The sequence below is a fragment of the Anthonomus grandis genome, chromosome 1, assembly GCF_022605725.1.
Source record: "Anthonomus grandis grandis chromosome 1, icAntGran1.3, whole genome shotgun sequence".
NCBI lineage: Eukaryota > Metazoa > Arthropoda > Insecta > Coleoptera > Curculionidae > Anthonomus > Anthonomus grandis.
This window is the reverse complement of record NC_065546.1, coordinates 33,285,346-33,296,859: the sequence shown is the minus strand read 5'-3', so window position 1 is coordinate 33,296,859 and position 11,514 is coordinate 33,285,346. Positions and strand designations below refer to the sequence as shown.

The following is an 11,514-nucleotide window of genomic DNA, read 5'->3' as shown; positions in this document are numbered from 1 at the left end:
TGTTTTTATTTTCGTTACTACACCTGTTCAGCTATAATTTGTTTGTAGGTGTTTTGTTAAAGAAAATCATTTTACGCGAATAACACATCTTATGTAGAATATAGTGTTCTATACGTATACGCTATATTCATGCACAATAAACTTGATTTTGACTTTGACTTAATTCATATTTTGAAGGAAATTAAATTTTGGATCCTTTTTTATTCATTCCATACATTTTTATTCCTTTTAAATACCACTCTTCTATAAAGCATGTCTCTATCTTTCATTAATTTCAACTATTTTTAAATTTCATTTATTATCAGCCAGACTATTTATAAAACAATATGCTAGTAAATTTACATCACTGGAACTATTTCATGTTAAATCGATGATAGTATTTTGCAATAATTCCGACTGATAATTCTTCATACTTCTGTTATATAAGATAAATTTGGTTTCTGCTTTCTTGTGTTCAACATCACTGATCTTCGGTGTCAAATGTATTTATGAAATATGTGCTTATCATTGATAATTATTAAATCTACTAACGTTTGACTTTTATTAGTTATTCTCGTCGAATTTTTAACTATTTGACTTTTAACTAACATACCTCACATTTAATATTTTCTGACTATACTAATAAGGCTTGAGCAGATCAAAGTTAAAATCACCCATGATTATGGTTTTTCCATCAAAACAGGTGACTGTATCTAAACATTTAGAATAATACTCAACATATTAGCATTTTCTTTTTGAAAAGGGTTGTAGTATATGCAACAATGCTACAATTTGCTATTATCAATATTAACTTGTTTCATTTAGTAAGCATCTATTTTTAATTCTGTCCTTGAAATATCATCAGTGACAATAATCCTAAAAAAACAATAACTTGGCTTTCTAATCATTTATAAATGTCATAATACTCTCCTTATTATTCAAATAATCTTGATAGCTAAAACACATCACACTATAGCTCATATCTGAAATTATGGTTTGATTAAATTGCTATTGTAAAAATCTATTTTTCTGTGCTGCTGTGGACGAGATATGTTCTTGCTCTTTCTTTGACTTAAACCCTTCTAGGAATATTCCAAGTATTTCGTAAAAAAAACTTCCAATTTGTGCAGAAAATTTACGAAAAAAAAGTTTTAAACAAAATTGTCTTAATTAGCCAAATTTAGAATCCAGAATCACCTTTCTACACACCAAATCTATCCCCAGGAACTTCTCCATATTAATATGAAAATAGAATAAAAATATTTCAATTGGCTGATAAGTTGTGCCCAAAAGTTTCAAGTTTCTACCCTCATATTGATATCCAGGGACTACTATTTTTTACGAAAAAAAAAGATAATATATGCTACAAATACAAGCACATATAAAGGTAGAGAGGATTTTAATAACCACCTGTAGAAGAAATATATATAATAATAATAATATCGTTTATTTGGCATAAAAGCAACATACAAAAAACTGGTATCAAAAAAGTATATAAAATATACAAACTACAAAATACATAAGGCTGCAAGAAGAAAAAATACAAAAACGTGAGAAGCACGAAAAACTAAACATTAAAAATTGATAAAAACTTACCTAGACTAAAAATGGTAATGATAAAAAAATTTAAAATTGTAAATACAATTCCAAGATTAAAATTAAAATTAATTACTAATATAAAATGGTAAAGATAAAATTGTGAGCTTAAAATGAAAGTTAAAATTTTACATATACAATGGCTACAAAATATTACAACAAAACTGACGAAGGCAAGAATAAAAATAAATTTCACAATATTTCAACATTTATTCAAAACAAAACCTCTCAGGTGCCGCTTGAACTGGTTCAAATTATCACAGCTTTTGATGTCATTGGGTAGCTTATTAAACTCAATTAAGCCCTTGAATAAAACAGTAGTGAGCATTTGACTGGTTCGACATCTATCTACCCGAATAAAATCTGTACGATTTCTTGTACTGTATTCATGTACATCTGCGAATACTCTTAATTTTTGACAACTAGATTCGGGTAGTAGACGTTTCTTTATTTTAAAGGTAAACAAGTACACATTAAAAATAATTCTTTGTTTTACAGATAACATGTTTAGGACATTTAACATAGACGCAACAGGAGTATAACGGTCACATTTCAATACTAATCTTATAGTTCTGTTTTGTATTATTTCCAGTTCGTCCACTTTGTACTGAGGCAAACCAAATAGCACCGCAGAACAATTGTTAACGGGGAAGTGCAAGGGCGTTGTATAGCTGTAATTTTGTTTGCATAGAAAAATTTTTACAGATTCGTGTCAGAAATCCTACTTTTTTCGAAAATTTCCTTATAATGTAATCTGCATGGACATGGAATTTTAGGTTAGCATCTAAAATCACTCCCAGATACTTAATCTCTTTTTCATAAAAGATTTTTTCCCCATTCACAATAATCCGCACATTATTCAAGTTATTTGATTTCTTTGCAAAGACGCAAAATTTAGACTTATTTGTATTTAAGCTTAATTTATTTATACAGAGCCATTCGAATAAATTACAATATCATGTTGTTATCAAAATATCTCTATCTATAGTTTCAAAGGCTCTTCTGAAATCTAGAAATACCGCCAAAAACATTTCACCAGTATCAATGGCCCTGAGAAAACATCATCACTCAAACCAACAATAACTGACTCACATGAGTGAGACTCCCGAAAACCCGATTGATTTGGTATTATAAATTTATTCTTATTGCAAAAATCAAGAAGCTGCTCCTTTACACATAATTCTAGCAACTTTTCATAAATGAGTACTGTATTTATTGGTCTAAACTCATCGTAATTTTTTGTTTGACACCTTGGGAACAGGAATCAGTGTTAACTGGAATAACTTCCTTTATTCAGGAAAGATGCCAGTACTAAGAGATGTATTAATCACATCAAGAGACGATCACCAACAATATATGCGACGTCACATAGAACCTGTTTCGATATTCCACTCTCACCACCTCCAACATTTTTTAAACTTTTAAGAATGCTTTTCATTTTTGCCATGAATATTATTTCAAAATTAGAAAAAACTTTATTATCATTGGAAATTCCTAAACTAGGATCTAATTTTATTGCTGGGTGTGGAATATTTTGGATAATACTAGCAATACTACTAACAAAATATTCGTTAAATTTATTCGCAATTTCTGCTTCTTGCTTTACTATTGCCACCTCAAACTTTATTTCGTCTGGCGTCGTTTGATTTTTTCCTGGTAAAAGAGTTTTAAGGTTTTTCTACAGTTCTTTTGGATTATTTCTATGTTCATCAACGGTCTCCTGATAATATATTTTCTTCTCCCATCTGATTTTATTCACAATACTATTTCTTTTGGTCTTATATTCATTCCAGGTGTTCTCATCCTTTTCTTCCATATTAATTTTAAAAGCAACCATCCCTAGTGCCTTAACTTTTGCAGGTATGCTTTTATATACGTTTGCTAAGGTATATGCAAATAAGTCATTGAGAAATTTTATCCTATTTTTAAAGCAAAAATTCAAACTATGTGTTTTTTTACATGTTGGCTAACGTTCTCTCCGTGATAGATCTAGTAGACCGCAGACAAGAGCTCTAAATTTTTTGAAATTTGTATTTATTGTATTCTACTAAAAAGGTCCATATCCAATATTTAGATATCAAGGACACTAAGCTTTCAAGAAGAATCTTCTTTGAATTATATCGTCAAATCTTTTTAAATGCATGTAGTAACTAATTTAATAAATGCTCTTTCGCATATATTATTTACATGTGCATTGAACCAGGTTTCTAACTTGTTCTACATACTTAAAACACATTATTAATTATTACCTTATTTAGTGTTATATTATCCAATTGGATATCACATTTTATGAACAAAATCACCTGGGTCACTAGGATTTATAGAAAGTAAATCCATATTTAATGAAATTAACAGGAAGAAAACCGACCGATGATGGTAAATAAATATGATTAAAGAAATTCTGTTAATTAAATATTTTAATTCAATTTTATTTCGTGAAATACTCCGAATTGTAATATTTAGTAATAGAACTTACAAAAAAATGTCTTAACTAAAACTGGCGTAACTAAACTCCTGAATCCCACAACCACATTTCTACCCTCCATCTCCAGAGACTAGTCTAGTCGTTATGTTAACGTGAAAATATTTCAATTGGCTCCTAAGTAATGCCCAATTAGTACTTTTGAACATTGGCTGATAATCTTATCCTTAAGTTAAAAGGTTTTTGAGGTACAAGAACGGTTGAAATTATTATATTAACTACCTATATCCTGAAGCCCCCTTCCCAAAAACTCGCCAATGAATAAAACTACTTGTGCTATCAGGAATAAAAACAGGATAGTCCGGACAGAATCCTACAAAAGAAGTAAACTTAATTCCTATCCAAATACTTTTACATTAACGTAATCGACGTATTTCTAATCTCTTTATGGTTGAATAATTGAATCGCAATCCCGAAGTTCCTGCTAAAAATAATAAAACAAAGCGGCAAACCCTTATCGATGCTCTTATTGTTGATTTTCCAGAGATAATCATATTATAATCAATTAACAACAATTAAGTGGTTTATTTTATGCAGTGACATGGGGTCTGGCGGATCTAGGGTACGTAACATTTGACCAGTTTTACTCAATATATCATTGCAGATTCATTTTTAGATTGACGATTCATTACGCAAAGACGTAACCGAAGATTTCTTTAAGCCAATCCACTTTGACAAAACCGTTTATTATTGGGTTATATTGCTGGTATCGGTGGTTAGCGTGGTCGGTCATTTATTTGCCATAAGAGTCGTTTTATTACGGTAAGTTACCAATAAAGAAGTTCATTCAAAACAATTATACAGTGCTTTCATTTCAAAACGATCCACCCTTAATAACTTTCTTAAAAAAAAAAAAAAAAAAAAACACGTCAAATTAGCTATACAGGGGGACGTTTAATTATGCATTTACTGAAGTTCTGTCTATCACCTCCCCACCTCCAGCTAACCTTACTTTAATATGTCAAATGGGAACCCCCATCGTGTGATACATCATAGTAAGGAGCGTAAAATTCTCTATTCAACGGTACCAAAAAAAATGAAATCGATAAATGTGTAAGCAAATAGTTAGCGAAAATGTCTAGAAATAATGAATATTTTATTTACGCCAAACTTTGATATGTCAAATGGCTACCCCATGGTGTGATACATTATTTTAAAGGGCATTCATTATGCTATCAATAGTTGTAAAAAAAAATAAAATTGATTCACCAAGAAGCAATTAAAGTGTAAATCGGTAGGGTAGAAAAACAAATTTAATTAGCTTAACAAATTTATTTTATTAAATGTTCAAAATGCGCGCTGTTATTAGCAAGACAATAAAAAAGCCTATTTTCAAACTCCTTACGAACATTGGCAAGGATCTGCCCGCTAATTTCTCTGCATTCTTGAAATATTCTATTTTTTAAATTCTCAATACTCTCAGGTGGGGTTTTATAAACTTTGCTTTTTAAGTAGCCCCAAAGAAAAAGTTTAGTGTGGTTAGGTCCGGAGAGCGCGCAGGCCATTCGATTGCACCACGTCTGCCAATCCACTTTTCTCGAAAATTTTCATCAAGCCACTCTCGAACTACCAAAGTGTAGTGCGCGGGAGCTCCATCCTGCTGAAAATGTATATTATTTTCATTCAATAATATAGCATCATGTTGATCTACTTGATTTTCCATAGACTGGATGATGGAAGGGTATATTCCATTTTCTAAAAGGTTTAAATAAATTTCGCAAGTCAAATTTTCTTCCAAAAAAAATGGCCCGATTATTTCATTCCCATAAATTCCTGCCCAAACATTAATTTTTTGGGGATATTGGGTATGGCCTTCCCGAAAAACATGCGGATTTTCATTATCCCAGTATCTACAGTTATGTCTGTTCACCAGGCCATTTAAAAAAAAGGTCGATTCGTCACTGAAGCAAATGTTCTTCAATAAATGAGGATCGTCGTCAATTCGCTGGCACATCACCTCAAAAAATTGAATTCTCCTATCAAAATCATCTTCTCCGAGTTCATTTTTGCAAAAAATTTGAAGACACTCTTTTTTCTCGCAAATAACGGTACACATTCTTTACTTAAAAAAATAAATAATTTGCTTGAACTAAATGTACTGTTTGTTACCACACATTTTAACTTCTAAATTGCTTGTATTTTTTTTTTGATGATCTATTATAAAAAATGTAAGAATTTTAAAATGATGTAGGTACCACACTAAAAGTATACATTTAAAATACCAAAGTTTGGCGTAAATAAAATATTCATTATTTCTAGACGTTTTCGCTAACTATTTGCTTACACATTTACCGATTTCATTTTTTTTATCGTTGAATAGAGAATTTTACGCTTCTTACTATGATGTATCACACGATGGGGGTTCCCATTTGACATATTAAAGTGAGGTTAGCTGGAGGTGAGGAGGTGATTGACAGAACTTCAGTAAAGGCATAATTAAACGTCCCCCTGTATATCTAATTTGACGTGTTTTTTTTTTTTTTTTTTTTTTTTTTTTTTTTTTTTTTTTTTAAGTTATTAAGGGTGGATCGTTTTGAAATGAAAGCACTGTATATTAACTTTCAGGAAGTATAAATATCTTCAAAAAACATGCATTATATCGCTCGCCTTCTCGGACATCTTAACGGTAATGACTTTTTGCCTCAACAATTTGGACATGCTGGGAAAACCTTTGGATTTAGTATGGGTTAGTTCAAGAAATTATTAGATGTAATATGATAAAATCAGTTTATTAAATACAGTCTTTCGGTGAATTTATTTGCTGGTACAACCCAGTGGGACAAGTGCTGGGCAGCATGGCCAGCTCCGTGGCTCTCCTTACTATAGCCCTGGACCGTTACCACAACGTGATTTACGCTCTGAATAAGAAATGGGATCCAAAACTGTGGAAATGCGTTTTGGGAGCTTTCGTACTGTGGATGGTGTGTCTTGGTGAGTTGTTTTTTTTTTGAGATTTTTTATAATTACTTAATTCCCATTGGAGTCTCTAAAATGTGGGTTGAGACCTACAGGGTCGATTAATTGTGTTAAAATTGCGTAGAATATCTATAATATTCTGAATACTTTCTGAGATTTTTCTTTTCTTTTTTCTTAAACGCTCTAATAGGTGTCCGATTATTTTAATTGAAATATTTTCATGCAAATTTTTAAAAATGTAACTTATGAGCAAATTGGTATTTTTTGAAAAAAGGGAAAAAAATCCCTTTCTCCCTGTTCTTTTTTCAAAAAAAACGCTCTAAGAGTTATCCTATCCAATTATTTTAATTAAGGAATTTTTATGCACATTTTCAAAAAGGTTAAAAATTTGTCAAAATTGGTTTTTTTTATAGTTTTGAATATATCACGTTTTTATCAAAAGTTTTTTTCTCTTTTGAAGAATTTTTGTACAAATTTTCAAGAGTGTTATTTTCATAGTTTTTGAGTTAGAGCAAATTAATAAAATCTTTAAAAAAAAAAAATCACCATTTTACCAGACAGAAAATCATGTATTCCCTGTACTTAAAAAAATGCTGAAATAGGTATCTTTTTAATAAAGAAAATTCCATGGAAATTTTCAAAACTGTAACTTTTTGAGTTATGGGCAAATTGGTATTTTTAAAAAAAATTAACTTATCACCAAACGTTTTTTTCATCTATCCGTGTACTTTTGTCCAAAAGCGCTCAAAGAGATATTTAATCATTTTAACTGAGGAACTTCCATACAAATTTTCAAAAGTGTCACTTTCGTAGTTTTTGTTAAAGTTGATAAGATATTTTCGAAAAAATTACTTTTTCAAAAAAAAAATCCCTTCTCCCTGTAGTTTTTTTAAACAACGTTGAAATAGAACATCGGTCATTTTAATTAAGAAGCTTCCATATAAATTTTAAAAACGGTAACTTTGTCAGTTTATGAATTATGGCCAAGAATAGATATTTTTTTTTTGAAAAAATCAGCTTTCCACCAACGAAAAATGTTTTTCCCTTCTCCCTGTAACTTTTTTAAAAAGCGCCCAAATAGGTGTTTATTCATCTTAATTGACATTTATAATGTCAAAATCCATAGAAATTTTCAACATTTTAACTTTCATATTTTTAAGTTATGGCTAAAGTAATATTTTTTTTAATCACCTTTTTACCAAATGTTTGTCGTTTCCGTGTATTTTTTTGAAAAAACACTTAAATAGGTCATTTAAATTGATGAATTTCTATATCGGGTGGTGCGTCGCCGAGCGGCATAGGAAAACCCATGTAAATTTTAGGGGGTCAATTATTGGCTTCCCTGTACATTTTATAGAAAAAATGTAAGATAACTTTTTAAAGAGACCAATCTGGCAAATCCTTGTGCAAAGTTTCAAAAAATTTTAATAAGCAAATCTTGAATTATTCCATTAATTGTAATTACAAAATTTTCGGTTCAGGTAAAACCAAACGGGCACCAGTAAAATGAATATTGTCACTGACGTGAGGAAAAGTGTCAATAAATCAGTGACAGTCAATATTTGAAAACAAGTATGAATTATTCAATCGACGAAAAAATAGATATAAATATTTAATATAACTTCATCGTTATATTAAATAAAAGTTTAGATAAAAAAGTAATGTTAACGTGTCTTACTTTGAATGTATGGTTGTGAGATTGATAAACTCAAAAAAAAACATTTCTTGTATTCGGCTGTACGTCAGATTTGACAAAGCCTTATAACAAATTGTTTGCTGGTGGCTGGTGTCTGGTTTTACCTGAACCGAAAATTTGGTAATTTTGCAATTACATTTATTTAAATAATTCAAGATTCGCTTGTTAAAATTTTGTGAAACTTTGCACGAGGGTTTGCTAAGTTGGTTTCTTCAAAAAGTTATCTTACATTTTTTCTGTAAAATGTACAGGGAAGCCAATAATTGACCCCCTTAAAATTTACATGGGATTTCCTATGTTCCGCTCGGCGGCGCACCACCCGGTATACATTTTCAAAATTTTAACTTTATTAGTTTTTTGGCAAAGTGGTATTCTTTTGAAAAATCAACGTTATACCAAAGCAAATTTTCTCTGTACTTTTTTCGATCATTTTAATTGGAGAATTTTTATACAAATTTTCAACTTGTAACATTTTTTGCTTTTATGTTACGGACAACTTGATATGACTTAAATAAAATAATTCCTGAACAAAACTTAATTCAATTACAAAAATCCTCCTTTTCAGCCATTTCCTACCCAATGTCAACATTCTACTTTCACATCCCGATGCGTCTACCGAGCGGCCTCGAAGTTTACATGTGCACTGGAACAACTTCCACCCGAAGCCTTATAGGGTTCTACTACCTCGTCGTAAACATTTTATTCTTCCTGCCCTTGGTTTCAATGTTTTTTTGGTTTTATTACAAGATTGCCTTGCTGATATGGAAGCATCGAAAACCAGTGGCAGCCAACAAGGACATCGAAGAATATGAAAACTCTTCTTCAACGAAAACCAGCACGGAAAACACGAATAGTTCTCAGATAAGAAAAAATTTAACCAAGAAACGTAACCTGCGAATGGAGCGGAAAATCCGAACATTCAAGATCATTATAGTCCTGATCCTCGCGTTTTTGTTATGCCGAATGCCGTATTGGCTCTTCTGTGTCATAAAACTGTATGCCCCTATAAAAAACGGAACTATTGTCTGGAAACTCAATTTGTCCTTCACCATTTTGAATTTACTGAATTGCGCCTTAAATCCCTTTTTGTACACGTTCTTAAATCAGACTCTGTGCGTCTTCAGGAAAATTAACGATATGGTGTGCACAACCGTTTGCTGTTGCTTCTCAAACGCCGAATTTGAGAGTTACGAACGCGGCATACCATTACACGAGGAAGTGCTGGGCAAAATCGCTACGATTGAACAAAAGAAAAGCGATAAACCACAAGTTGTTGGGTATATTCATCAAGCTTCTTATGGGCCTAAGTATATATCAGTTGGAAGATTTTAATTTTTTTCTTTGGAATGTTCCAAGAACCTTTGTCTCCTGTTTGCTAGTTCTAGAACCAATCTTTACTGACAAAAAATAATATATTTTTATTTTATTCAAGCATGATACCTTTCTTTTGTATACACCACAATGGCACACAGGGTGTTTCACTAATTGTGGATCGCGGCTATATCGCGGGATCTGACAGCATTGGAATTTTTTTTGACATTATAATAGTGGGCAAGTGAAAATGCCGAGAATATTTTCGAACTCGAAATTTAGCTACTAGACGGCGTAATTAAAACTTCAATAATTCAATTCTTATTTTTTCCAGAAAATTTCAGCTTAAGGTACTTTTTTTAACATAATTAAAAACCTTGGAGTATTTTCAATTATTTTGGTCAAAGATTCTTTAGCATAGCGGCTTTCATAAAGTAGGGGAAGGTAGAGAAACTGTAAATGTTTAAATGGCTATCATTTTTTAAAGACTTGTCCGATTTTATTCAATTTGGGCTTGTTTAAAAGTCAAATGTAAGTAATTTTAAATACTTATATCCAGGGTTAGGCGAAAGTTTTTGTACATTTGGTAGGAAGCCTCACTTGAATTAAAAACTGTTACTTTGATTTTTCGACAAATGTTTAAATAGTACGGTGTAATTTTGATAGCAGAATCAAATAGTTGATTAAATTTTACTAAAAAAAACCTGAAAACGGCAGTCGGATTTGATGATGAAATAAGAATTTTTGACGCTTAATCCGGGTATGCCACTTAACCTTAGTAATTATTCGGTTTCTTCTGTATATTTGCCACCCTCCTTCGCTATTGATCTAGGCATCAGATTAATCCAAACATGTCAAAATAACAAAATTTTTAAAAATTCTTAAATTATTTTAATAAAAAAATAATAATTTGAACATAATCTAATTACAATTTACTCTAATTAGAATTATGTGAGGTAAATCTGGATAATAAACAAATGAAGTAATTGATTTTTGACACTTGACATTTTTAATTTATTGTATATTGCTTTAACTAAAATTCACCATTTTATTATTCACCTTTATTATTTTATTTTTGGGGGGTGTTTTTATTGTTAAAATGACTTTGGTACCGTATATTTTCCGTATTTTGAAAATGCTATTTCGGCACGTAGGAATTATAACAGAAAAGTATTTGGATGACTGACAATACATTTAAGAACAACGGGAAGTGTACATCCCCTTCATGTTCCAATTAGAAGGTGTTTAGTGAGAGACCATGAAGATTATGTCATAAACGTTCTTGCATACGTTAAAGCTGTACCATATTTTAAGCATGAGAGAAATGTGATTTCATCTAGGAATTATTGCCAAATATGATGGTTGGCCAGCACATTATTTTTAAAGACCGTGTGATTTTCTAAGTAACAATTATCCAGATCGCTGTATTGGAAGGATTGGTTTGTTCTTATGGCCACCTACACTCAACAAAAAGCATAAGTAAAATCAACCAAAAAGAGCATATGAAAATGCGTCAAACTACCTTCATAGTTAT

General features: G+C 30.9%; 1 protein-coding gene across 1 annotated transcript; it reads left to right on the top strand.

The window, feature by feature from the left end:
• Positions 1-4,598: 4,598 nt before the first annotated feature.
• LOC126744815 (tachykinin-like peptides receptor 99D) lies at positions 4,599-10,100 on the top strand. The gene is made up of 5 exons (XM_050452378.1): positions 4,599-4,619; positions 4,674-4,819; positions 6,623-6,743; positions 6,799-6,988; positions 9,235-10,100. Exons 1-5 carry the CDS (start codon positions 4,599-4,601, stop codon positions 9,999-10,001), a joined length of 1,245 nt encoding a protein of 414 aa, XP_050308335.1. The 3' UTR covers positions 10,002-10,100.
• Positions 10,101-11,514: the final 1,414 nt, after the last annotated feature.